This window comes from Herpailurus yagouaroundi, unplaced genomic scaffold (assembly GCF_014898765.1).
Source record: "Herpailurus yagouaroundi ecotype Mexico unplaced genomic scaffold, PumYag 188, whole genome shotgun sequence".
NCBI lineage: Eukaryota > Metazoa > Chordata > Mammalia > Carnivora > Felidae > Herpailurus > Herpailurus yagouaroundi.
The window spans coordinates 21202902-21229977 of record NW_024412419.1 but is presented as its reverse complement, the minus strand read 5'-3'; the positions used below and the strand labels follow the sequence as shown (position 1 = coordinate 21229977).

At 48.9% G+C, this 27076-nt stretch overlaps 2 protein-coding genes across 2 annotated transcripts in view; one reads left to right on the top strand and one right to left on the bottom strand.

The window, feature by feature from the left end:
- HADHA (hydroxyacyl-CoA dehydrogenase trifunctional multienzyme complex subunit alpha) overlaps positions 1-21520 on the top strand; it is a 49585-nt gene extending 28065 nt beyond the window's left edge. Inside the window, exons 10-20 of the mRNA XM_040496249.1 lie at positions 2657-2713; positions 4609-4718; positions 9143-9277; positions 11520-11691; positions 13996-14082; positions 17818-17958; positions 18395-18463; positions 19250-19445; positions 20130-20244; positions 20787-20932; positions 21021-21520. Of these exons, the coding sequence (XP_040352183.1) occupies positions 2657-2713; positions 4609-4718; positions 9143-9277; positions 11520-11691; positions 13996-14082; positions 17818-17958; positions 18395-18463; positions 19250-19445; positions 20130-20244; positions 20787-20932; positions 21021-21166 (1374 nt within the window). The 3' untranslated portion in view covers positions 21167-21520. The remainder of the gene's footprint in view (positions 1-2656; positions 2714-4608; positions 4719-9142; positions 9278-11519; positions 11692-13995; positions 14083-17817; positions 17959-18394; positions 18464-19249; positions 19446-20129; positions 20245-20786; positions 20933-21020) is intronic.
- Positions 21521-22750: 1230 nt separating this feature from the next.
- The window catches only part of GAREM2 (GRB2 associated regulator of MAPK1 subtype 2), a 20015-nt gene continuing 15689 nt past the window's right edge, over positions 22751-27076 (bottom strand). The window contains exons 2-4 of the mRNA XM_040496873.1: positions 26827-27071; positions 25676-25845; positions 22751-25184 (exon numbers count right to left, since the gene is read on the bottom strand). Of these exons, the coding sequence (XP_040352807.1) occupies positions 24167-25184; positions 25676-25845; positions 26827-27071 (1433 nt within the window). The 3' untranslated portion in view covers positions 22751-24166. The remainder of the gene's footprint in view (positions 25185-25675; positions 25846-26826; positions 27072-27076) is intronic.

Here is a 27076-nt window from a genome sequence, read left to right as displayed (position 1 = left end):
CAGTCTCTTATGCTTTGGCTCTCTCCCACTCTAACCTCTTTTTTTTTTTTTCCTTCCCCTCCCCCATGGGTTCCTGTTAAGTTTCTCAGGATCCACATAAGAGTGAAACCATATGGTATCTGTCTTTGTGTGGCTTATTTCACTTAGCATCACACTCTCCAGTTCCATCCACGTTGCTACAAAAGGCCATATTTCATTTTTTCTCATTGCCACGTAGTATTCCATAGTGTATATAAACCACAATTTCTTTATCCATTCATCAGTTGATGGACATGTAGGCTCTTTCCATAATTTGGCTATTGTTGAGAGAGCTGCTATGAACATTGGGGTACAAGTGCCCCTATGCCTCAGTACTCCTGTGTCCCTTGGATAAATTCCTAGCAGTGCTACTGCTGGGTCATAGGGTAGGTCTATTTTTAATTTTCTGAGGAACCTCCACACTGCTTTCCAGAGCGGCATAGAGCAGTATCCTTTATTGCCATTCTGAACCATGTGTTCCAGTACCAAAGTTCTTAATTCTGCTAGTGCAGTACTCACTAAAAATGAAGGAGGAGCATAGCAAGCTATGTGAGGGCTCATAAACTGACATATTTGGTAATAAGTAGTTCCAGGCATAATGCGTTTAAAACTAACTACCGGTTATAAACCAGGAAAGGAACCTATGTTATATCAGTATAACAAGGCCAGTAAAAGATTGGGAATTAATTAAGAGGTAGTCAAAACAAAATTGATGGCCTCAGTCTAAACCATTGTCAGTACCTAAAATATTTCATTGACTTCTCCTTTGCCATTATTATAAAAAAGATGTAGTGATACAGAAAAGTTCTGAAAAAGATCAAGGAGGGGGTGCCTGGGTGGCTCAGTCAGTTAGGCCTCCTATTCTTGATTTCAGCTCAAGTCATGATCTCTTGGTTCGTGGTTTCGAGCCCTACGTCAGGCTCTGTGCTGGCAGTGCAGAGCCTGCTTGGGATTCTCTCTCTGTCCCTCTCTCTGCCCCTCCCCTGCGCTCGCTCACGCATTCTCTCTCTTCCCCCCACAAAGTAAATAAACTTTAAAAAGAAAAGGTCAAGGAGGATAATTAAAATGATCACAGGGTTAAGAACTTCTGTCTAAAACTCTTCAGTCTTCAATCCAGAAAGTCGAAGATTAAGAGAACATATAATCAAAGACTTCAAATATGGAGAATAAATCAGTCAACAGATATGTTTTGAGGAAAAGACACCAAAATGTGTAAAATATGACACGTAATTCCCCTCCCCCATTCATCTCCCAGCCTGGGCTGGGGAGATTAGACATGTGTATGTGGTAAGGCAGGTAACTGGAGTACAAGAGGCATTAGATGCCAGCATGGGATCACTGTCAGATAATGGGGAAAGAGGAAGATTGTTAAATGCACAGAGGAGGGAACAATCACTATGAACCAGAGAGATTAGGAAGAGCCTCATAGAATTTGACCTGAGCCCTGAAAAATGTATAGAGAGTAGGCGAAGAGAAAGTAGTACCTGGTAGGATGGGCATTTTGAGCAAAGTTACAGAAGCCAGAAAGCATGAGGCTCTACAGGGAACATTTCATGAGGTCGTTTTTGTAGGAGAATAGTGAAATGTCTGCCAAAAGGCAGAATGAGCCTAGATTTTAGAAGATTGACAGGTAATAAATTTGGAAATTTCACTTTTGTTCTAGATAGATCATAGAGATCATGGTAGTAGCAAGTAAAAACAGGTTAGAAGGAGAGACAAAGTAGACACCTGAAGTTGGAAGCCATCTTGGTAACTCAGACTTGATGTTAGAGTAAGACCCCAAGGTCGAATAGTAAAAATACAAAGGTAGTAACAGAATTGCCAAAGAGAAGAGATCGTGAGTTAAATTTTAGAAGTGTTGAGTTTAGATGTTTCAGGAAATGCAAGCAACAGGAGTGTACACAAACAAGTCAATTAAGAATGTAGGTTTATTTATCTGTTTGTTTGTTTTTAATCAATTTGTCTTTCCCATAAATTATGGTGAGTGATTACAGGGTCACTTCTTCGTCGTTTATACTTGCCATTGTATTGAGATAGTACTTCCCCCAAACGTTAAGTTGAATCTATAGAGTTCATGAGCCACATGATAAACTAGATGATGTGCCTAGGGAAGAATGCACAGAGGTTCGAGAAAAGGGCTCAGGGGGACCTCTGGGGACGTGCCTGTGTTAGGAAAGCAGGGGACAGTCTGGAAGAGCAATTTAAGCAGGAGGAAAGGGAATTAAGAAGAAAAGGGAAATCTTTTCTTGGACTTGGGCAGCGCTCCAAATCCAAGAAATGGACACAGCTGATGGCAGCTCTCACTTGCTCTCTCTCTCTGTCTCTCTCTCTCTGACAAGATAACAGGTCTAGAGGTGGATAAGGAGGTAGAGTTTGAGCTGTGGAAACTCTGTCTTCCTTTCCTACTCTGACTTTTATTTATTCCCTTCTGTTTCATTTCCTTGGATTTTATGCAAGGCCTCAGAGATGGACAATAAAGTCAGTCTTAAGCAGCCGCTCAGTCCTCCTGGCTTTCTTACTCCAGTTCCAGACTTTGACTTACTCTTTGAATACTAACAAACTAGCAATTTTATTCAGCATTATTGGACATCTTGCCTACCCATCGCAACAATGAACGGGTGCTTTATGTATTTTTTAGGCGGTAAAGACTGGAATTGAGCAAGGGAATGACGCTGGCTATGTCTCTGAATCTCAGGTAAAGTTATTTCCTTTCAACTTTTTATTACTAGATACAGGAAAGCCAAGATCTAAAACTCTGATCTATAAAGCTGAAAAAAGAAAAAGTGCCCAAAGCCTACCCCAAATTTTTTTCTTCCAGTGGTTATCACTGATTACGATTGATTACTCTCAATGAGTGAGTAGATATTAAAGAACACCTTGGTGGTCCCAGCTGTTCGAACTTCCTTTCAGTAATGAGGGTTTAACTAGGGAGAGCAGAGCCAAAGTTCTAACCCTTTCAAAATGAATCACTTAGATGTTTTTGTTCTGAGTTGAGCTGGTTTTGTTGTGATAAAATGAATACATCGATAGAAAATTGTGTTTCTTACTTGTTAGGGCCTTGAGGTAAGACTTTGAAGGCCAGCCTCTCTTGGTGAATTAGAAAATGGAAGGAATTGCCACATACCCACCAGAAGAAGACAGAGGGGCATATGAACCAGGCTTACCTCTCTCACTTTTCCAACAAGTTGGTGATATTGCAGATTTAAGTGGTGTAGGTTGTTTTTTAAGTTTTAAGCAGTCCTTGAAGAATGGATTGCTCTATGATAATAAGACAAAAGGTATCTGAAGAGCTTGGGACTAGTTCAAGAGAAAACATGTATTGTACTGGGTCGCTTATTACAGTCCACTCTGATTTAGACTTTTATCTCCAATCCAGGTACATGTATACATATGTACAGAAAAATTGAAGCATAGGTTTCACGGATCAATTGTTGTCCTCACCACGTACGTTGTATGCAGTATGTCCTATCTGTTCTACTTACCACGGCCCACTAAATTTATGACAACCGATGGATCTCTACCTGCACTTTGAATATCACTGGTTTATTGAATAAACTCCACATTATTAGGGGCGCCTGGGTGGCTCAGTCGGTTAGGCATCCGATTTCAGCTCAGGTCATGATCTCACCGTCCGTGAGTTCAAGCCCCACATCAGGCTCTGTGCTATCAGTTCAGAGCCCGGAGCGTGCTTCAGATTCTGTGTCTCCCTCTCTCTGACCCTCCCATGTTCATGCTCTGTCTCTCCCTGTCTCAAAAATAAATAAAAACATTAAAAAAAAATTAATAAAAAAAAAAATTTGTAATTAAAAAAAAATTAGTAGAACACTGTTTTATGTTCTATTGTTTCATGTTATATTAGGACATGAGAACAACTTTATTAGGGGGATTCCTCCTTTGAAATGCTATCTGTGACCATACCAGTTAATTCTAGTAATATTGATGATGATGATGATGATAATAGCTGACATTGAGACCCTAGTCACTTTACTAGCGGTCTCATTTAATTCCAGCAATACTGTAAAATAAGTGTTGTTTTTCCCGTTTAAGGATAAAGAAGGCTTCACAACTGGAAAATGGCAGGGTCAGGATTCAAACCCGGTTCTGTCAAACCCTGACTCTAAATCTCATGCTGAGATTTGCTCTCCATAAGTATTAGGGCACTTTTCAAAGTGGCAGGTGTCACGTGGGGTGGACCAGAGTTGGGAGTCCTACTGCCTGGGTGTGAGTTCGATTTCTGTCACTTTAGGTGTTGTGGTCGCTTAATTTGTCCGGGCCTCCTCTTTCCAGCCTTTAAAATGAGAAGGTTGGTTGAGATGACTGTGCAGGTCTGTTTGGGCCCTGACACTCCAGTTCCATGAAAAAGGTTGGTTACTGCCACCTCTGGTGTACATAGTCTGAGAGCTCCGATGTATCCATAGCGTCTTCAAAACAGTTGTCGGAAAGTGCTGCAGGTGAGAAGGCCCCACCACACCCCAGAGCACCCAGGGCTTCACGTGTGTTACCTCTGCTCTGCAGACAAACCTGACCGAAGGAACCCCCGTCACTGAGACTGTGAAGTTCCACCTTTTCTTGTTCTCCTTTACTTTTCAGAAATTTGGAGAGCTTGCAATGACCAAAGAATCAAAGGCCTTGATGGGACTTTATCATGGTCAGGTCCTGTGTAAGAAGAATAAATTTGGAACTCCGCAGAAGGACGTGAAGTAAGTTAAATGCCACCTAGGGCGCCCTTGTAGGTTTCTCTACAGAGCTAGATTTATACCTTCGGTCTTCCCTATGCCTCCTCTGTCCTGAGCACATTAGATCCCTTTTCCTATTAAGAACTTTTTGACTTTCAAAGTGCTGCCTGGGCTGAGTTTTCTCCAGGCGCCCCCCCCCCCGCCCCCCCCCCCCCAAAAGGGCTTCTATAGAGGCTTTCTTGTCTCACTATTGATGTCCCCTGGAAGTCTGGTTTACATCCCCTGTTCCCAAAGCAAACACACTCTGCACTGTTTAATGGTCTTGTCTCTCCCTGTGACTTGAGATACCATCTCTGGGAACTCATACTTTCTCATTAAAAAAAATAAAGCCTCGTTCAGATTATTAAAGGCTTTTCCTTCCTCTAGCTTACAGCCTAAACATTAAAGATTCTACTTGCCTGTTTCATGTCTCTTCTTTTCAGAAAGCCTTTCAATGCTACACTGCCCAATAGCTCTTCAGCATTTTAAATTTAATAATGCTCCGGAGTGTCTGGGTGGCTCAGTTGGTTAAGTATCCGACTTCAGCGCAGGTCATGATCTCACAGTTTGTGGGTTTGAGCCCGGCATTGGGCTCTGTGCTGACGGGTCAGAGCCCAGAGCCTGTTTCAGATTCTGTGTCTCTCTCTCTCTCTCTCTGCCCCTTCCCTGCTTGCGCTCTGTCTCTCTGCCTCTGTCTCTCTATCTCTCTCTTTCTAAAATAAATAAACATTTAAAAAACAAAATTTAATAATGCTCCTAAACTCACCTTCTAGCTCAGTGGTTTCCATCCTGGGCATTGTTGCCCCCCCCCCCCCGCCCCCCGCAGCATCATTTGAAGATGTCTGGAAACATTTTTGGTTGTCACAGCTGCTACTGGCATCTAATGAGCCAGAGGTCAGGGATGCTACTAAACACCCTACAGTGCATGAAACAGGCCTCTAGTCTGGGGTGCCTGGGTGACTCAGTCGGTAAGTGTCCAACTTTGGCTCAGGTCATGATCTCGTGGTTTGTGAGTTCGAGCCCCGTGTCAGGCTCTGGGCTGACAGCTCAGAGCCTGGAACCTGCTTCAGATTCTGTGTCTCCCTCTCTCTCTGCCCCTTCCCCTGCTCATGCTGTGTCTCTCTCTGTCTCAAAAACAAACATTAAAACAAAAATTTTTTTAAGACATTCAAAAACTTAGAACTAAATGGGCAGAAAAATAGGATGATATAAGAGTTGATCTAACTTGGGAAATCAATTGAGGAAAAAGGTAACATCATCTTAGAAATGAGGATTTAATTGGGAATTCACTATAGGGTACTCAGGGCAGAATAGGTTGAACAGAATTGAATAAAGAACCTCGAAGAACTGAAGAAAGGGGATCCTTTTTCCTGCTTTCCCAGTTGTAACACCTCTGCTTCCTCCACTTCTGTCTCTCTGGGCTCTTCCCTCTCCTTGGATAGTGACTTGAGTTCCTTATCTGTTTTCTCTTTTTATAAATTAATTTCTTTATGCAGAGAATGCATTCTTATTCTCTTTAAGAAAACTGTTTTAAATGAGATTAAATATTAACTGATACTGTTTTGTGTTTATGGTTTGAATGTTGTAATATAAAAGGGACCCTTCGGTATAAAGCCTGTAACTTGCTCTTTGTATTCAGTGGTATGACTTGGAGACTATGTATATTGGTACATATCAATTAACTCCTTCCTCTTAATCTTTTACTGCTGGATTGATGGCTGTTTCCAGTTTTTCATTATTACAAACATTGCACAACTGTTCATCACAGCCTGTCATCGTGTGCATAAGTGCATTTCACTAGAGTACAGAATGAGATGTAGAATCATTGGGTCATAGAGTATGTGATTTTTAGCTGTAAGAAATTTGCCCTCCAAAGTAGGGCAAAGCATACTTCCATCAGCCATGCAGTGAAAAAAGCAGTTTTTGTACATCTTCACTGATGCTTTTAAACTTTTTGCTAATCTGGTAGGGGAAGAATATCCCATTTTAATTTGCATTTCCCAGTTTGAGTTTGGCAGTTTGAGTTTTTTTCTTTAGTGAATTGCTTTATATAAGCCCTTGCCCATTTTACTGGGTTGTCCGTTTTGTTCTGTGTTTTGGTTTTTTTAAGTATATTTATTTTGAGAGGGGGCTGGAGAGAGAGAATCCCAAGCAGGCTCGATGCTGTCAATGCAGAGCCCAATGCAGGGCTCAAACCCACAAACCATGAGATCATGACCTGAGCCAAAATCAAGAGTCATGCTTAACTGAGACACTCGGGCATCCCGTCCTTTTTTGTTTTTTTTTACGTAATCTCCGTGGCCAACTTGGGGCTCAAACTCATGACCGTGAGATCAAAAGTCACACACTCCACTGAGTAAGCCAGCCAGGTACCCCTGGGTTGTCTTTTTTTAATTGATAATATGCATGTTCTTCATTTCCCAAGTTGTAATTCTTTGCTGCTGTATGTTGCAGATTTCCTCCTATCCTATGTTTATCTTAATTTTTTGAGGTCATTTGTCTAACAAATTTTTAGTTTTCACACAATAAATGTATCAATCTTTTCAGTCCCTGTTTTTTGTTTTTTGGGGTTTTTTTTTTTTTTTTTTTTTTTTGAGAGAGAGAGAGAGAGACAGACTGAGCATAAGTGGGGAGGGGCAGAGAGAGAAGGAAAATCCCAAGCAGGCTCTGCGTTGTCAGCACAGAGCCCCGTGCAGGGCTCGATCATGAAATGTGAAATCATGACCTGAGCTGAAATCAAGAGTCAGATGTTTAACCAAGTGAGCCACCCAGGCGCCCCTCAGTCTGTTCTTTATGTGTATGTCTCTATCCTGTTTTCTCATTGTTCTCCAGTTACTTAACATTAACCATGTAAGTGTATTACTACAAAGTTACATTTGAAAGTTGCTTCCAGGACTTGAAATTAGGTTTCCTTTTTTGGGTCATAAATATGATTTCTGAACATTATAATCAGAACTGTTAGGAATGAAACTTTAACCTGTATTACAACTCTAATTTATGTCTACATAGTGCTGTAAATTTAGGCTTCTTTTTTGAAGGAAATTGTTCTGGAAAAAAATTTTTATTTGCTCTGGGAGTATGGCATATTGCTCTGGAACTGTGGAAAACTAAAAAGAGGGGTGCCTGGGTGGCTCAGTCAGTTAAGCATCCGTCTTCAGCTCAGGTCATGATCTCACAGTTTGTGAGTTGGAGCCCCGCGTCGGGCTCTGTGCTGACAGCTCAGAGCCTGGAGCCTGCTTTGGATTCTGTGTTTCACTCTCTCTCTGCCCCTCCCCTGCTCACGCTCTGTCTCTCTCTGTCTCAAGAATAAATAAAACATTGGGGCGCCTGGGTGGCGCAGTCGGTTAAGCGTCCGACTTCAGCCAGGTCACCATCTCGTGGTCCGTGAGTTCGAGCCCCGTGTCGGGCTCTAGGCTGATGGCTCAGAGCCTGGAGCCTGTTTCTGATTCTGTGTCTCCCTCTCTCTCTGCCCCTCCCCCGTTCATGCTCTGTCTCTCTCTGTCCCAAAAATAAATAAACGTTGAAAAAAAAAATTAAAAAAAAAAAATAAATAAAACATTTTTTTAAAAATTTAAAAAGAGTAATCAGGTATGATCTCTGGCCCATGAAATGCTTACAATGTAATTGAGAGGACAAAAATAATGTGGATATATGGAGGTATTGGGGGATAGCGGGGTTAGGTCTAGAAGCAAAGAAGCCATCCAGGAGAATTTTGATCTAATCCATATAAGGAGTAAAATTGGCACAAATTTCAGGAGAAATGAAAACTTACTGGAAAATGGTAAAATCACTAACAAGTTAAGTGGAAGAAGTGGTATGTCTTTGGACACATCACTGCAAATTGGCTTTTGTTTGGAAAACAGAAATACTCATGTTGACTTCAGAATAAACCAGGTTGGGGGCGCCTGGGTGGCGCAGTCGGTTAAGCGTCCGACTTCAGCCAGGTCACGATCTCACGGTCCGTGAGTTTGAGCCCCGCGTCAGGCTCTGGGCTGATGGCTCGGAGCCTGGAGCCTGTTTCCGATTCTGTGTCTCCCTCTCTCTCTGCCCCTCCCCCGTTCATGCTCTGTCTCTGTCTGTCCCATAAATAAATAAAAACGTTGAAAAAAAAAAATTAAAAAAAAAAAAAAAAACCAGGTTGTTTTGTTCTCAGTGATCTTAAGGTATGATTGAAGATCAATATAGTTCTGTCTTCTTGTGTAGGCCAACTCTTGTAGACATAATGGATTTTTGCATTTAACTCTGAAAATCAGTCACTTATTAAAAGCATATTTTTATAGATAAAAATTGTTTTAAAATACCTTATCGTTGTGCCCACCTTAGTTGGTGGACTGGATTATAACTTAGGCAGTCTCCCACTTTTACTGAAGTGATCAGTTTACCAAAAGTCATTTATGCTTTCCTTCTAGGAACCTAGCCATTCTTGGTGCAGGGCTGATGGGGGCCGGCATCGCCCAGGTGTCTGTGGATAAGGGCATAAAGACCATCCTTAAAGATGCTACACTAGCCGGGCTGGACCGAGGACAGCAACAAGTGTTCAAAGGGTGAGCCAGCTCTCTGCCTCTGTCAGCAGAATGCTGTTTGTTTTTTGCCATTACAGGTTCCTTTTTCCTGAACATGGTGAGTACTGGATGCTCAGTAGTTAAGCTGTTTCCTTTGATTTTTAGAAACCGTGATTCCTTTCCCTTCATATTGTTGTACATATTATAAACCATGAACATCACTGGAATCTGTAATGTCTGAATGCAGGAGAGAAAACTATCAGATATTTTTAAATGCCATTTATTTTATGCTTTGGTATCAAGACTAGAAATCCTCGTGTTTGTGAATTTTGATAGTTTCCATTTCACTGCTGTATTGTCATGGAACATTGAAACAGCATGACTCTGTGGAAGAAGAGGATGTGAGGAAATGTGTCATAACTGCAAATTGAAGGTTGGGGCTGGGATCAAAACTCGTGTACCTTATATTTCTTGGCTGCATTACTGTGGAGAAGCAGGTAACAGATTCGGTTGCACAATGTCTGAGTCTTTACAAAATGTGTCTCCATCTTACCTTTGAATTAATAAAAGGTGAATATTATTCTCCCTCCTGCCCACATCCTCCTCCTCCTCCCCTGGTCCCCGCTCCCTGTTTTGCAGAGGGGGAAAAGCAGAGCAGCAGCTTGGCCAAACTAGGAACTGGTTTCAGCTCAGTTCTCCGCTCCAGTGTAATGAATAAGCTTGCTGCACTTGGACTGCCCTACACGTGACTTGTAGTTGAATGAGCTTTTTTCTTCAATGCGTTATGTAGCTTAATCATGCTTGACCTCTTTTCTGCAGAGACTCTCTTCTGCTGCTACTACTGTGCTACCCAAGACATGGCAGGTTTAATCATTTTGGCAGATTATTGTAAGATAGCAAGGAGTTGGAGTAAACGATTCTGAGCACCCCCCCCCAAATTGGCATGTGCTAGCTAGATAACAGTGTTGCCCTGAGACTAGCGTGTAAGCATCCCCAAACACCATCTCCTACGGTCACTGAAATGAGAAATTGCTGCTCGAGAACAGGTGCCACTCTGTCTCTCTCAGAGTTAGGTGCCCCAGGTTTCCCTCTGTGCTTCAGAAACGTCAGCCTCTGGCAAGTGCCCCTCACCATACTGCTGACTGGGCATACACGTGTTTCCTAGCCTCTCTTGGAGACAGTTTCAAGGCATTAGAATTAGAGCAACTAATGATGTTTTGAACTCTGATGAGCATTTTGTTTGCTGACTGCTGACACGGTTGTCAGAAACCAAGAAATTTGATTGAATACTTGTCTGAACTTACCCTGTGGCTTTAATTTTTCTTTTGGTTAAGGAAATTAGCGAATGTGATTCAGCTCCGTTCTTCATTCAGAGGAAAACTCTAGGCAGTTATTCTGAAAGTGTGGTCAGATTAAAACCTAAGAGAGCCTGTTTTTCTTGGCAGTGAAAAGTAATCAGTTAAATGTCTAAATCGCAGAAATCATTTTTAACTCCCTATGGGAAATAAGAAGCCTTGAGTTAATATTTTATGTAATCAATACAATGTGCTACCACATGCTAACTGGGAAGTGGATTTAAGAATGAAAGAAATAGGGGTGCCTGAGTGGCTTAGTTAAGCATCTGAGTCTCGATTTCAGCTCAGATCGTGATCTCACTGTGAGTTTGAGCCCTGCCTCAGTCTCCATGCTGACAGCACAGAGCCTGCTTTGGATTCTCTCTCCCTCTCTCTCTCTCTGCCCTTCTCCCCTGCTTATGCACTCTCTTCTTCTCTCAAAATAAATAAATAAACTTATAAATAAATAAGAAAGAATATAAGAAGTCATGCTTGGTCTCTTTTCCAGAAGGTTCTGATTATAGAATAACAAAATGATGCGTGATCAGGTAGAAGTCCATGTGGTCTAGGACACGTGTGGGGTGTTCCCTCTGTTAGAGAGTTACTAGAGCTGCTCCTTTGTTTTGCCACTCTAGTGTTTGCGTTTACTCTTCTGGACAAATTTAACTGTTTCAGGAGTAACAGAGTTTATGTAAGTTCTGCATTTAGAGGCATCTTCTAGGAGAAAGAATGTGGATTTGGGGGCCGGCCTGTCTTTGGCCCCCTAGTGCCTAGCCATTTGCCCGTGAATCCCTTTGAGCCTGTTTGAGGAACTCTTTGTCAAAACGGGGGTAAAAGAAGTGCCTCACAGTATTGGTTGAAAATACATAGTGTACCGTCTGGCTCATGGACGCTCAGTAGATGTTAAGTTTCCTATTCTTCCCCTCTGACTAGGACTGTGTTTCTTCTAGATTGAATGATAAAGTGAAGAAGAAAGCTCTAACATCATTTGAAAGGGACTCCATTTTCAGCAACTTGACTGGACAGCTTGATTACCAGGGTTTTGAAAAGGCCGACATGGTGATTGAAGCTGTTTTTGAGGATCTTAATCTTAAACACAGAGTGTTAAAGGAAGTAGAAGCGGTAAGTAAGAGGCCTGTTGTACTTGAATCCCAGTGAGTGGAGGACACGGGCTGTTTTTTGTTTTGTTTTTTTAAACAGAAACTCATGGTTCTCTTTATAGGGCTGTTCATTTCCAAACATCAGTTTTTATGTCAATTCGTGCACACTACGTAGTTACAAAAGTCAAATCTGAGTCCTGAGGGAAGAAAATCAAGTAGTTTATTAACCTAAGCACAGGGTTCATTAGCATTCCGTGGGAGTTCAGTCACCCAGACCTACAGATAACCTCAAGGAGTATAGCCAGCTTTCTTGACGTTTTTGGTTGGCTACAAGCCGTAACTATACTTCTTCAGGTCTAGTCCACAAAGGAGGTAGGGGAGAAATTTTTTCCCCTGGCAGGTTTCAGATGCTCACTTTGTGGAAATGCTGCTTTGGTTTTGACCCCAAATGCTCTACCTCCCATAAATAAAACAAGTGTTATAGTGGGTGGTATAAAGAAAAGGCCCAGAGAAGAAATGACAATAATCCAGACACAAGATAGAACCGGGGTCTTGACCAGCCTATAGTTATATCACTAGAATGTGGGCTAATAAATTGTGCAAATGAAATGGCACAGACGTGGCAGTACTCTGGGTGTCTTGAGTAGTGGCTGTACCCTCACGACGCCCTTCTGTGTGAGGACGGTCGCTGCTGTGTGATAGACTGAACCTAAGGGGTGTTTAGAAACTAAAGACAAGCAGCTCTTTTGGGGACAGCTTCCACTTTGAAATCCATACGTTGCAAAATCTTTCCTTTTGACAAAGTGTGATGTCGATTAGCTGAGGGGAAAAATTCGAAGAGCCGGGTAGATTTATGTTCCGTCTGTGCCGGGTGGCCTGTCAGCTCACGTGTGTAGGTGGTGTTCCCACGGCTCCGGGGGCACCTGCCGAGGCAGTGGCAGGTAGACCTTCAGGACCGGCAGAAGCAGACACAGGCAACATGGAGAGAAGAGCATCTGCCGGGTGACTGGGTGATGGCATTTGCTTCCGGAGTGTCTGGGTTTGGGAGTGCCGGCATGGAGAAAGGTTTGTTAGTTTTAGCGGTTGGGAAACTAGCGGCCAAGGAGAAGAGAGGGAGGAGGGATCAGATCAAGAGAAGTGCAGACTGTGAACGAGCCTGTACAGCGGTGCCTCTGGCTGCCGAGCGAGCAAAAGCAGAAGCGGTGGGGGCTTCTCAGGGCCTGGCCTGGAGCTCAGCGCCTCACTGCTGCTTTCCGTTGGTAAAAGCAAGTCACGAGACTCGAGGGAGGAAGCAGTCTCCACCTCTGGATGGGAGGAGAGACGCCGGAATGAGGAGGGGGGGAGTTGTTGCCAACCGCCTTTGGAGACACTTGTTTGCTCTTCATAGAGAGTTTCACCACCAGCATGAAACGCCTCACCGCCAAGACATGCCCCCGGAGAGTCCATTAGCTCCTTGCACTTACGCTCTGCTGTCAACTCACTGCTGATTAACTGAGATCATGGGGGCCTCATCACAAGCTGACTGCTAAGCCAGGCTTTGTCCACAGGGGCCTCTCTAGAGTTTTCCCTTTTTTCTTTTTAAAGAAATCTTAATGCAGTATTTTGCCAGGTTACAATATTTTATACTCACCTTTTCAGTGTGTTGAATGTGTCTTGAACCTGATTCCCATCTCTGATGTTAAAATTTTGCCTGTCCCAGTTTGCACAAATTTGACAGATGCGCTGTCCATGTTTTTATATAAGCAGCTGAATAAAAACATGAATAACTTGCGATCATGGACAGAATGCTGACACAGTCTGTATTAAAGACTATTCTCCAGGTTGATAAAGCTAATAGTTAATAGTATTCATGTGCCGTAGATTAATTACCGTGGTGCACCGTTTTCTAATAACACCATAAAATGAGCTAAGCACACACGGTATGGCTTGTTCTTATCAAAGTGAAGGGTAGGGGTATCATGAGCTTTCAGACTTGAGTGCAGATCCAGACAAGAAGAGGAATTGGCACCCATGCCAGATCTTGAAACGAATGAGATTTGATTCAAAGCCATCTTGTCAGTGTTTGTCTGAGCTGTCTCATTTACCTAACTGCCGAGGTATAGTCTCCAGGTTAGGATGCCGGGCCAGAGCTAGAAGACAGCTGAATGGGAAAGAGAACAAGGCTGACACACTCCCCATCTCAGAAGCCCTGGGCAAATAGTATCCACTGTCTGAGTGGTTCTGGGGGAGAGCGGGGCTGGACCCAGGTGTCACCTTTAGCTTTGCATTGGACTGCAGTCATCTCTCAGGCCTACGTGACACGTTCTTAAATGCTTTTCCTTTGCAGGTGGTTCCGGATCACTGTGTCTTTGCCAGTAACACGTCTGCTCTCCCCATCAGTCAAATTGCCTCTGTCAGCAAAAGACCTGAGAAGGTAAATTCTGAACAGAGGGAAAACCCTGAAATGTTTCCCCACCACAGGCTCCCTGAGGAAGACTTAGAGCATGAGAAGGGACTGGTGTGGACTGTGAAGTAGAGGGGTGGTGGGGTCTCCCCAAAAACTGGGCACAGAGCAGCTCATCCCATGACCACTGTGAGATGCTGGCGTAAGGGAAGCACAGTGAAAGTGTACTTTCACAGGTGATTTGCATCCCTAACGGCTCTGATTTTTTAGGTTCAGACTATAAAACCTACCTTCTTTGGGGCGCTTGGGTGGCTGAGTCAGTGAAGCATCCAACTCTTGATCTCAGCTCAGATCACAATCTCATGGTTTGTGGGTTTGAGTCCCGCATTGGGCTCTGCGCTGACAGCACAAAGCCTACCTGGGATTCTCTGTCTCCCTCTCTCTCTCTGCCCCTACCCCGCTTACTCTCATTCAAAAATAAACATAAAAGAATAATGAAACCTACCTTTATTATAATAGGTTTTTTTTTTTTAACGTCTATTTATTTTGGGGGCGCCTGGGGGGCTCAGTCAACTTGGGTGTCCGACATTGGCTCAGGTCATGATCTCACAGTTGGTGAGTTCGAGCCACACATCAGGCTCTGTGCTGACAGCTCAGAGCCTGGATTCTGCTTCGGATTCTAGGTCTCCCTCTCCCTCTGCCCTTCCCCCATTCGTAGTCTGATTCTCTGTGTCTCTCAAAAATGAATAAACATTAAAAAAAATTTTTTTTTAATAAATGTCTATTTATTTTTGAGAGAGAGAGGGAGACAGAATCCCAAGCAGCCTCGAACTGTGAGATCACGACCTGAGCCAAAGTCAGATCTTTAACTGACTGAGCCACCCAGGTGCCCTATAATAAGGTATTTAAAGATAGGCCCACGGGGCACCTGGGTGGCTCAGTCTATAGAGCTTGTGATGTGCGACTCATGATCTTGGGGTTTTGAATTTGAGCCCCATATTGGGTGTAGAGATCACTTAAATAATATCTTTAAAAAATTTTTAAAAAACTTTTAAAAATAAAGATAGACCCCAAAATAAGAGGGAATACTCCAAAATCTCACATAAGCTACAGAGCAGATACCGGTGACTGAGACCTGTTTGGTTCTAACTCCATATCCAGGTATGGAAAATCAGGAGGTGTGTTGAGATGTGTCCACCTGTGGGTTCACTCAGACCTCCCACCAGGACATGAAAGGGTAGAAGCACTTTCAGTGAGCATTTGGAATGATGCTTAGAGATTCATCTTTGGGCTTCTGTCTACCGGAGTAACATTAGGAAAGTGAAATCACCCAAGGAGAAATAAAACACCTCACCTCTCTGGAGGATAGCAATTAGCCTCAGCTAGCCAGAGTCAGCCAAAAGTAAGCAGGAAATATAAAGGACCTTTAAGCAGCCGGATTTGTTAACACAAAGTCCTTGTAGTGAAAACACAAAAGTCTGTTTATTCCTATTCTAATAGTTTGCTAATGCAAGGTAATCTCATTTCCTAGCACACAGCAGATCGGAAGTGATGTAGGACCTGATAGAGGCACGTTCAGGGATGGCAGGAGAAGGTCATAGGGAGAAGTGGCAGCTGATAGTGTGACACTGAGGGGAGACACAAAAACAGTATAAAGGTAGATGGACAGTCTGGCCATGTCATATCACTCTGAGCACCTCTGCAACATTGAAAGTCCATAAAGGAGGGGCGCCCTGGTGGCTCAGTCGGTTGAGCATCTGATTCCCGGTTTTGGCTCAGGTCATGATCTCACAGTTCGTGAGTTCAAGCCCTCTGTCAGCACAGAGCCTGCTTGGGATTCTCTCTTCACCTCTCTCTTTGCCAATCCCCTGCTTGTGCTCTCTGTCTCTCTCTCTCTCAAAAATAAATAAGTAAACATTTAAAAAAAAAATAAATGAATAAAGTCCATAAAGGAGAATCTTCGATGTTAACTTCTCATCTTCCCAGTGGAGTGAAACAAGCATCATGCTTTGCAGTCCTGGCCTCCAGGTATCTTGGATAGCTTCTGCCACCTGCTTCTCCTTTGCTATATAAAATTAAGGTCAAAGGGGCATAGGTAGGGTCACCATCCATCTGTTGGCTTTCCTGGGACGTAGGACCTCCAGTGCTCCAACCAAGAAAGTCCCGGCAGTCCGGGACAAGTTGGTCACCTTTGGCACAACTTTCTTGAGTGATGTAAATACATTTTGCTTAGGGTAATTACACGAGTGTATATGCAGTTGTGAAAACCCATCAATATGAATGCTTTAAAGTCTGTACATTTTGTGTATAAATTATATGTCATATAAGCTAATTCCTTTTGCTCAGAAGTACTGAGTCTGAATAAGGACCTGCCTTTTTAAATGCTTTAGACATCAGTTAAAAAACAGTTGAGGGGTGAAAAGTAACTTTTGGATTGGTAAGTTTATGGAACATGTAAATGATGTGTGTATTACATAATGGAGGGTAGGCAGGCTTCGGAAACAGGCCAACTGTGATAGAATCCCACTGCCATTCACTAACTGACCCTGAGCTACCACTTTTAACCTGCTGATGTCTTTTTTCCTCATCTAGATAAGACTGGCTAGTTCACAGAGCGATGGATTAAATGTAAGGAATAATGGCAAATGTATTAAAACAGTGCAGAGCCAGCAATCAGTATTGCTGTTATTATATTAGTTATATTATTAGATATTATTAGTTATATCTTACAATTAAGGTGAGGGTAGGGGGAGCAAAACTAAGTTCTATGGTTAAACTGTTCTCTCCCACAGCAGTTCAGTTTGGAAGGACCAATTGTTAGCTTAAGAAGGAGGTTCTCGGGGCGCCTGGGTGGCGCAGTCGGTTAAGCGTCCGACTTCAGCCAGGTCACGATCTCGCGGTCCGTGAGTTTGAGCCCCGCGTCAGGCTCTGGGCTGATGGCTCAGAGCCTGGAGCCTGTTTCCGATTCTGTGTCTCCCTCTCTCTCTGCCCCTCCCCCGTTCATGCTCTGTCTCTCTCTGTCACAAAAATAAATAAACGTTGAAAAAAAAAAATTTAAAAAAAAAAAAAAAAGAAGGAGGTTCTCAACTTCAGCATGAATCAGAATCACCTGGAAGACTTCTTGAGCACAGATCTGGACCCTGCCCCCAGTCTCTCATTCAGTAGATGTGAGTTTGGGGCAGGCCTGAGAATTTGCAGTTCGAACATTTCCCAGGCGATGTTAATGCTACTGGTCCAGCACTTCACTTTGAGAATCATTGGTTTAATGAGTCTTCAGGTGCATTTGAATGTTGATAAATGTTATTTAAACCCGGTATCCTGGTGGTGAGGCCCATCTGTAAACTCGAGATCTAGCTCTGACAGTCTGGCATACTGACTCTTCTGCCTCCCTCTGCCTCCCCACCAGAAAAAGTGGGCCCTCTCACCTAAACTCCGTGTCATCAGGATGAGTGGAACCTTCATTCATTCTTCCCTGATAAATCTAATCTGGCCATTCGCTGTGATTTGGTGCTAATTGTCAGTAGGATCTGTTGCCCTCAGTGAAAAGCCCTAGAAGCAGATGGAAGAAGAGGATTCCAGTGAGCCCTATGAACATACCGAACTTTCTCTCAGAGAACCACAGTGCCACACGGCTCGGCGGTGCCGGGCAGCATATTCCTGTGTCCAAGTGCCTTTCTCTCCCTTGCTCTCCTAGCAAAGCGTGCGTGCTGGCGGGTTCTCTCCTCGGTGTTCTTAGATCTGTCGGCTTTGCCTTCCCCTTGCCAGGTGATCGGCATGCACTACTTCTCTCCGGTGGACAAGATGCAACTGCTGGAGATCATCACAACCGAGAAAACTTCTAAGGACACAACTGCTTCCGTCGTGGCAGTCGGGCTCAAGCAGGGGAAGGTCATCATTGTGGTTAAGGTAAAGAGCTGTGAAACAGAGTGGCAGATTTGGGGAAAGTTCTGTCAGACTCCTTATACCTCCAGGCTTGTTTACACCTATTCTGGGGCAAATATGTCACCTTTGGGTATGATTTCCCTTTGGTTGTCTGCCGCATGGACAGTGCTGTGGACGGTACTGCTGAGTCACGGTCTGAGAGGGGAGTGTCTGGGACACGGTGGGTTCTCCCAGCCATTCCAGAGCTTTCGGGTGACTGTGAAACCCTGTGCTGTGCCGTTTGGTTGAAGCCGTGCTGCTCTGGCTGTGGCTTCCCCTGCAATGTAATTTTAACGATTCTGTTTGAAAGTATAAACCGCCTTGAATTTTGAAGCGACACCTGGGGAAGGGAGCCTGCTTTCACACTTGGGTGGCACCTGAAGCAGAGGAGCCGCTGAGCTCACGTTCTCTCCCTTGGCAGGACGGACCTGGCTTCTATACCACCCGGTGTCTCGCACCCATGATGTCTGAAGTCCTCCGAATCCTCCAGGTTGGTACCGCTCTTGGAATGTTGGAGGCATCTTCCACCCCTTACACCAGTCCTCCAAATTGGTTCTGTCGGGATGAGGAACAGGCTTCCTTCTAATACACTAAGTCCTGGTGCATCCCCAAGATGCCTGGGGATCTTTTTGCCTGGTCCTTCCACACGGTGGTTGGAAATCATGGGCTTTGCTGCCCTACAGTGGGCAGAATTTCAGCTCCGCTCCCTTAACCGCCTCCCCGCTCCACTAGGCCCAGGGCCTCCCGACATGCTCTTCACGGTTTCTGCATCCCCTTTGAGGCAGGGACCATCCAGAACACGCAGGCCCACCGGCCTGATGGGTGCTGGACCGGCTTCTGCTGCACACACCCCTCCGGTGGCACCCCCTTGCCGGGCACTCGTCAGACGTTGGCTCGGGGGCGCCGCAGCACTGCTCCGTGGCGAGGCCTCTTCTCTTAGTTATGGGAGACTTCGCCCTGTGCGCCGCAGGATCTCATTACTCCCGAGATTCAGAATTGCAAACGAGAAGGAAATGAACAGTGTGTTCATCTCTAAATGAATTTGTTCATTCCTTAAAGTGCTGTGGGTTCGGGAAGGCTCAGACTTTCCCCCTGCTTACTCCCAAAGCTCCTTTGCCTCCCTGGGTGGAACAGCCCCAGTCCTGGGCCTGGCCAGGCGGCACCCGGGAGAGAAGCGAGTGTTGCGGCAGCCCGGTCTCGGAGGGCCCACATGGGGAGCCTTTGTGGGAGGGCCCAGAATGCCTTTCCTTGAGGTCCCTGCTTACCTCCCATTCAGGAAGGAGTTGACCCTAAGAAGCTGGATTCCCTTACCACAAGCTTTGGCTTTCCCGTGGGTGCTGCCACACTGGTCGATGAAGTTGGCGTGGACGTGGCAAAACACGTGGCAGAAGATCTAGGCAAAGCCTTTGGGGAGCGGTTTGAAGGTGGAAGCGTAGAACTGCTGAAGCAGATGGTGTCCAGGGGCTTCCTAGGTGAGTAGCCTCAGAGACACGTAATTCTAGTTTCCTGAGACACAGTCACAGAAGGCCCGTGTGGAAGAGTTCTTCCTAAACACAGAGCCCACTGTCACGGGGAGTTTTTTAAATGACTTCATGACAACCCCTTAGGCCGGGCCCGTAGATTACAGACAAAGGCAGGACTCTGGCCTGAGGCTCTGCCACCTCCCAAGGTATGACAGGCACTTTTTCATCGGGGCCCAAGGCCTGGAATACACCTGTCATCCTGCAGGAGCAAGTTCTGCACCCAGGCGTCACCATGCTGTCTGGCCACCTGTGCAGAGAAGGTGATGCTTCTAACACAGAGGATATGAGGGAGGCCCGGGAGACGTGGCTCTCTCTCTCTCTCGTCGAAGCCGCGGCAAAATCGGCACCAGGAACACGGCACACTAGGGCCTGGCGTCGCGTGTCTGGACTTTAAAGCTGATCCAGGTGGCCTTTCCCAGCCACATACACAGAGTTCCAGGCTCCGGGAAATACAACGTCATTTTTCCTTCTCTGCCAACGCTGCTGGCAAACCCCGAATTTCCAGGGTTAGCCAGCCAGCCAGGTCAGGAGTACGGTCGAGAGGTTAGAGCTTCGCAGCAGACTAGCGGAGGAGAGAATCCTCAGGCTGGCGCTCTGAGAAATGGTAATCCTCCCTTTTCCGGCTTCTTTTAGGTCGCAAGTCTGGGAAGGGCTTTTACATCTACCAGGAGGGCGTGAAGAATAAGAGTTTGAATTCTGACATGGATGGTATTTTGGCAAGTCTGAAGGTGCCTCCTAAGTCTGACGTGTGAGTTAACTCGAGTAGCTAATAGTGTGGAAACGTGTTTCTCTTCAGCCCAAAGTTTCTCAGTCCTCTTCCGTCTTTGTTATACTCACCTTGCCTGACCAGAATACTCCTGCCCTTCCACGTGCCTCCTCGCTTTCTGCCAAGCATCGGGGTGGGGACTGCAGCCAAGCCTTGGAAAGACCCCTGTTCCAGCCTTCCCTCTGAAGGTCTGGAGAGAACTAGAGAGACCATTGTCCTGGGTCCCTTCAAGCCCCAGACCATTTTTATCATTTGTAATTGGCAGCTGATGATGTCAAGAGATTCTGTCCACCCTCCCCTCCCCTGTTCTAAGCGCCAGTTTCAGGCCGATTAGGACAAGCAGCCCTGAGACTCTATTCCAAGGGCAAGGGCAGCTTCCCAGTGGCTCCTTCTCTCCAGCATTGGAAGTTCCGTCCTGGCTGACCCTCTGGGCTCTGGCGGCAGCAACCCTCTTTCCCGCACGCGCAGTTCCCGCGTCCCTCCCGTGACGCTTCATCTACCTCAGCGTCCCTCTCTCTCGGCAGCTGCTCTGACGAAGACCTCCAGTACCGCCTGGTGACAAGATTTGTGAATGAGGCCATCATGTGCCTGCAGGAAGGGATCCTGGCCACGCCCGCAGAGGGAGACATCGGAGCCGTCTTCGGGCTTGGCTTTCCCCCGTGCCTTGGAGGTTGGTCTCGCAAGTTGGGAAAGTAGCTTGTTTTACCCCAGAGCTCGTTTTGCTGTCGCCTTCAACGAAGTCCTGTTTCTTCATTTAGGGCCCTTCCGCTATGTGGATCTGTATGGCGCCCAGAAGATAGTGGACAGGCTCAGGAAGTACGAGGCTGCCTACGGAAAACCGTTCACCCCGTGCCAGCTGCTCATCGACCACGCTAACAGCCCCAACAAGAAGTTCTACCAGTGATGACAGGCCCTCACACCCTGCTAACACAGCTGCCGGCGGTGCTGACTCTCCAGGAGAGTGGCATCTAGATTTATCAGGGTAACCAGAAGGAAAACAAATTCTGGCATTGGGGTGTGCTGGGATTCAAGTGCCTTCAGCTAGGACTGTCTCTCCCTCCTGGTGAAATGTGGCTGTGAATTAGTTTGCACTTCATGTTAGAAGGTGGAACCCACCGTGCTCGTGAACCCATAAGCCTTGACGCTCAAAATGGCAGAGTCTCCGGAACCATCCTGCCCCCGCCCCCGGGCCAGTGGCGGGGAGGGCAGTTTTGCACCCTACCCAGTACACGAAAACAATAAAACCCAACTCTTCTCAGCCTGTCTGTATGCTCCTTTTTCTTCGCTCTTTGCCCTTCTGGTTTAAACCCGTCCTTCAAGGAGTCGGAATAAAGCCTCGGGCTCTCGGGGTGTGCATGTGTTGGGAGAGTTCTAGACAGCCCCTTGAGAGAGAGAGACCGTGACACGGGGGGATTTAGGGGACTTCACAAACTAAACCCTTCGAAACCCGGCTGTGTTTACAGACTCGGGCAGGCTTCTGCTTGCCATGGGAAAGAGGCCCGACTGACCAGAGCAGGTGAAGGGCGAGAGGCCTGGAGGCCGGGGTTTAAGAGGCTTCTTTCCCCAGATGGCATTTCCTCATGGCACAATGTCATCCAGGGTTTATTGTGTGTGTGGCAGGACGCATATTCAGGATGTCAGCATGGGCATGAGGCACAGGAATGAATATTTTCCTGGCCAATAGATCCTGCACGTCTTGGCTGCCCCAGAGCACGGACGGATGGATGCGTGGATGATCAGCGCGACGAGCGGGACGAAGGCCGAGCGGCCCGCCAGCACCACACGCTGCGAGAGCCCCTCCCCCCCCCCCCGCCCTCGCGGTGCCCCCTGGGCCGGAGAGGCCCTACGCTCACCTTCCGGCAGAAGCACTACCCAGTCTGTGTAAGCGGCTAGGGGGCCCCCGACCAGCCTGGCAGAAGGACCCCCACCGCGTGTGCACAGGATCCTTACAAGTCACACTGTGTCGGGCTCTGAACCGTGACCCATTGCTCCTGCATCTGCTCCAGCTGCCGGGACTCCAGACACCATCCCGGGCCCAGCTCTGCCGGCACCAGTGGGCAGGGAGCTTAGCTCAGGCTTGACCGTTGGTTGGTTGCCACAAAGCCAGACTCTAAAATCAAGCCACCTCGGTGCTAGGGGTTCTCAGGTGACCAAAAGAGAACGGGTCCTCACACCAGAGCCATTAACGGGCTCCTAAAGGGCGCTCTGGGAGAGCCTCAGGCAGGCATTTGGCCAGTGCAGGAAAAACCTGGGGCCTGGCTGGCGAGCTGGAGTTTTCCACTCAGCAGCAATGGAAAGTAGGAATGATGTTGAAACCTTTGAGGGAGCTAGAAGGTTCTTGTAGGGTAGGGGCTGATGAGGGGTTTTCGGAAGAGAACCCAGGAGTGGGCCACGGGCACACCCATTCCAGAGCCTTCTGCCTGGAGGCCCACACATTGTACCTGTCGGTCCCCGTGGTCCGGAAGAAGAGAGCCGCCGACACCCAGCATTCCACCTGCACTGTCCGGTGCTCTAGCATTTATTTCACTAGTCCCGGAGGATTCACTAAGGGATCGACAAGGAAACCAAATGCTTCAGCATCAGTTTGTGTGTCCTGCTTCCCGACTCCCCTTGCCCTGGAGCGGAGGCATCAGCTCAGGGCCTGAGCACCAGCATGGCTTCACTACTCTTGAGAGAAAAACAGGAAATAAATATCTAGGAAGGCTAGGTAAGGCAGAAGAGAAGGCCTGTAACCCGGGGCCTGAGGCCAGCGGCACGAGAGTTAGTGTGGTCCCGGGTGAGGAGACGGAGAGCCCGGGGGCTGGGGAGTAACGGGTGCTCGTACACCATGGCCAACCTCCGGGTGCCAAGCAGGTCGTCGTGCCCGAGATCTGGGGGACGAGGGCCTGCTGTGAGGCACATGAGCAAGTGCAGGAGGCCTGGGCTCCAGGAACGGGGAACGAGGTTTCCCCAAACCACCGTGCTTTCTCCCCACCCACCCCACCTGTGCCAGCTAGAGAGAGCAGGAGGACGGCACCGTGTGCTGGCCAGAATCAAGCGAAGTGGGAGCAGAGGGGAAGTGGGAGAGACTGAAGGCCACTCGCCTCCAGAATCCAGGAGCGGCTGACCTAAATCTACCTGCTCCTCGGCGGAGTGAGAATCTTCGCAGACCGGACCCAGCCTGGCAAGATGGAAGGCAGAAGCCTGGGCACCGGAGACGTCAGGGGACCACCCGGCTCCCCGACTAGAGCACGTCAACAGCAGGGCCGTTCTCGTCGAGGGTCTTCACCCGCAAACCGGCACCGAGAGCTGGAGCCTCCGGGGCACGGTGGCACAGGCTTGTACTCGCTACCCCAGTGCGCGGGGCCAGGGCCCTGATTCACAGAAGGGGGAAGGAAGGCGTCCCAGAGATACAGAAACGGCACCCAGACTCTGGGGCAGCTTAGGCCAAAAGCCCACAGGGCAGAGGGGAGAGGGCACTTGGGGAATTTGTGCTTAAGTTACAGACCATCTTCTTCCCTGGTCTCTAACCTCAACCTACAAGCTTGAGAAGTGCAAGAGGCCTGTGAAGTTCTGCACAAGGACACGGGAAGATGTTAGGTCACCGCGAAGGCCAGCTTTCGATGCCCTTCCTCCACGGGAATCACAGCAGTGTGGCCCCAGGCCCAGGTGTGCCCCAGTGCCTCCAGCCTCCTCCCCACATACTCTGCACAAAGGCCAGATGTCCTCGTGTAGGGGTCTGACCCCAGAGTCCCCCACTTCCAAGTGTGTCTGGATTCACTCTGAGGGGCTGCCTGGCCGCCTCAGTCTTGGCATAGATTATCTCCTCGCAGGCGGGACCGGCTCCTGGGTCCCGCAGGCTGTCCCCCTGCAGCCCCGGGGCCTCCGTGCCAGCTTCCAGTTGCGCAGCTACGAGCCGGGAACATCAGATCTTGGGCCGCCAGCCTTTGATGAACTGCATGATCTTCTTGACCTGCAGCTTGGTGAGGTGGAAGTCATCGGCCAGGATGTCCTCGCTGAGCTGCACGAAGATGCTGCCATCTATGCGTTCTCTGGCAAAGAAGCTCACCACGTCCTCTGAGAGCCCGATGAAACGCAGACTTCGAGAGACTTCTTCCAGGGAGAGTGCAGACAGGTCAGCGGGGGGCTGCCAGGAGGAGGCATCCCGGCCTCCCCAGCCTGCGACCCCCTCCCGGGGACTGGCAGGAGGCCCCTCCAGGCGCCCTTGGGCGAGGAGGAGCCGAGCTCCGCCTGCCTCAGGCCCCTGCAGGGCCACCGGTGACAGTGGGGTGGGGACCTGCCGCAGCACCAGACCTTCTGGTTCAAAGGCCTTGGGGGGTCCGAGTGGCGAGAGGCAGGGTCCGGGCCCAGGTGCCCCCACAGCTCTGGGCTCCTGACAGCGCAGCATCTCGGGCTCCGGGGAACCGCCCTGGCCCAGCTCAAAGGGCTCCAGGGCTGGTTCCGGCCACTCGGAAGAGGAGGAGGAGGAGGTGGGACAGGAGGGGGGAGCAGCTGAGTAGGCCTGGCCTGGTGAGCCTGGGCCTGGAGAAAAGGCAGGGCTGGAGGTAGCCAGGGGGCCCGAGGTGGTCGTGGGCCCAGGAGAGGCGGCCACGGAAGGGCCCGAGGGGTAGGCAGGCCCCGAAAAGGGGTTGAGAGCTCCGAACGGAGCAAAGCGTTTCTGTGGGTGAGAGGGCTTGAACAGAGGCGGGCAGCCGTGGTACGCCTTGACGGGGGTGTCAGCCCCCAAGACGGAGGCAGCCCGACTGCTCGGGGGCTCTGCGAGGGCCCGCGCGGCCTGGCTGGGCTGCGTGGTGGAGGGCAGGGGTCCCGGGGGTGGGCGGCCGGAGGCCTCGCCGGCCTTGCAGTCTCCCCAGGTGCACGGGTAGCAGTAAAGGGAGTAGGCATCCGGTGACGGTGAGCCGCTGCCGCTGCGGGAGGCTGCCCTGCGGGCAGAGACACAGACACGCGCGGAAATGCGACAGGCCGCTCTGCCAGGGCAGAGACTGCCACGCTGATCTCAGCAACGCCGGCTCGCGCCCCGGCCCCCAAGGCCTGAGGCACCCCCCTCCCCCTGCCCCCCCTCCCCCCGCCCGGGACTGCCCTAGTCTTCCTTCCAGCCTCTCCCGCCCCCGGGAAAATGAGACTACGCTGAATCATGTAAAATTTTCACACGGCAAGGAGCACTCCATCCCGTGGCAGATCCCAGTCTGGAGGGAACCCGGGCCGTGTCCCCACCCAACCAACACCAGTTAGGAAAGGAACAAACTGAAGGTGGAAAGCAAGGTGTGGCCCCAGCCCCCAGCGCCCTCAAGCTCAGGTACTGCTCAGGAACGGACGCCCTCCGAACCCCCAGGCCTGGACTCTTCCTCAGCACCGGCTCCCCTCCCCAGGCCTCTTCCGGAGGACCCAGCACCGAGAGAAGGAGGGGGCTCACCCATCCTGGAGGCCAGAGGAGTAGTAGGAGAGGCTGGAGCTGGGGGAGTGGATGGGCTGCAGCTTGGGGAAGCGCGGGGGCACCGGGGGGCTGCCCGAGGGCCGGCCGCTGCCATTGCCACCCCGGGGAGGCACAGGTGGGGCATTGAGCAGGCGGCACTCCTCCTTCACCTGCAGGCAGAGGGCCGTGACTCCGCGTCCTGTCCCCAGGCGGCGGACACCCCTTGCCTCGCCCTTCCCAAGCAGCTGGGCGAGGAGGGTGTCTGGGATGGACACTGCCCCACTTTGCCAAGAGGCTATCTCCGCCTTACTCACCTCTGCCATTCACCCACCCCGGCCCTCTAAGTCTCTCCAGCCTGTTTCACTCCACGAGAGCTCATGACATACACACCATCTCCTGTGGCCTTGGAAAGCCATCGTGAATATAAGAATATGTATATATGAGGAGATCCAAAACAGATATGTAAGCCTAGTCCCTCCTCAAGGAAAAGGAGAGGAAGAAAATGGTGTGACAAGGAGAAGAAAGGGCCATCGGTCATCAAGATCCCTTCCTTATAGGTCAAATACTCCAATTGGACTCCCTGGGACGTTAAGGGCTGCGGTCCACTGCTGTGGACCAGTGCGGTTGCAAAATTCTGCAGTAGGCACAGATAGGGTTCCTTAGTGCAGGACTTCTCAGAGCCTTTAATGAACCAGTGTTCTGTGGTTCCTAAGTGAGGAGGCGGTGGGTTAGGAATCATCCACTACATTTTCTAAACTTATTCCACCACGGGACCCTCTTTTCCCTGGACAACTTAAAGGACTCCTGTTCTGTGGAGCCTTCTGAGCTCATCCCCAAACTCTCTCAAGCTAGAGACCTACGAGCATCTTTGTCTCCAGAACTCCCAGTGCCACCGTCCCTGCTTATCTACATACCATACATATCTACGTCCCTGGTATCCACACCGGCCCTGGTATACCACAAACGCTCCAGCGTTCTTCTCCTTGCCCTTCTCTCCTTCCCCCACCCCTGGGACACCTTCTGTCACACGCTCCAGGGGCTGGAGGCGGAGCTACGAGGCTGGGGCGCAGGAGAACTTGCTTCTGGCCGGCCACCTCCCTGGAGCAGACACCCCCAGTCCCCCTCCCTGCCTCCCACCCCCCGCCACTCACCGCCTCGGACTTGGGAGGGACGGGAGGCGGCGGCGGCGCCTCCGGCTCCAGGCGGGGCGGCCCGGCGGCCCCGAAGGAGATGAGGTCGGGCCCGGGGGGCGGCCGCGTCCGGCCCTCGGCCGCCTGGTGCGTCCACAGCTCCTCGTAGGGGATCTCGGCGGGCGGCGCGCCAGGCTCTGGCGGGCCGGCCCAGTCGGGGCTCACGTACTCCTGCTCGCCGTCGCCGGGCGGGCCGGGGGCGCGGGCGGGC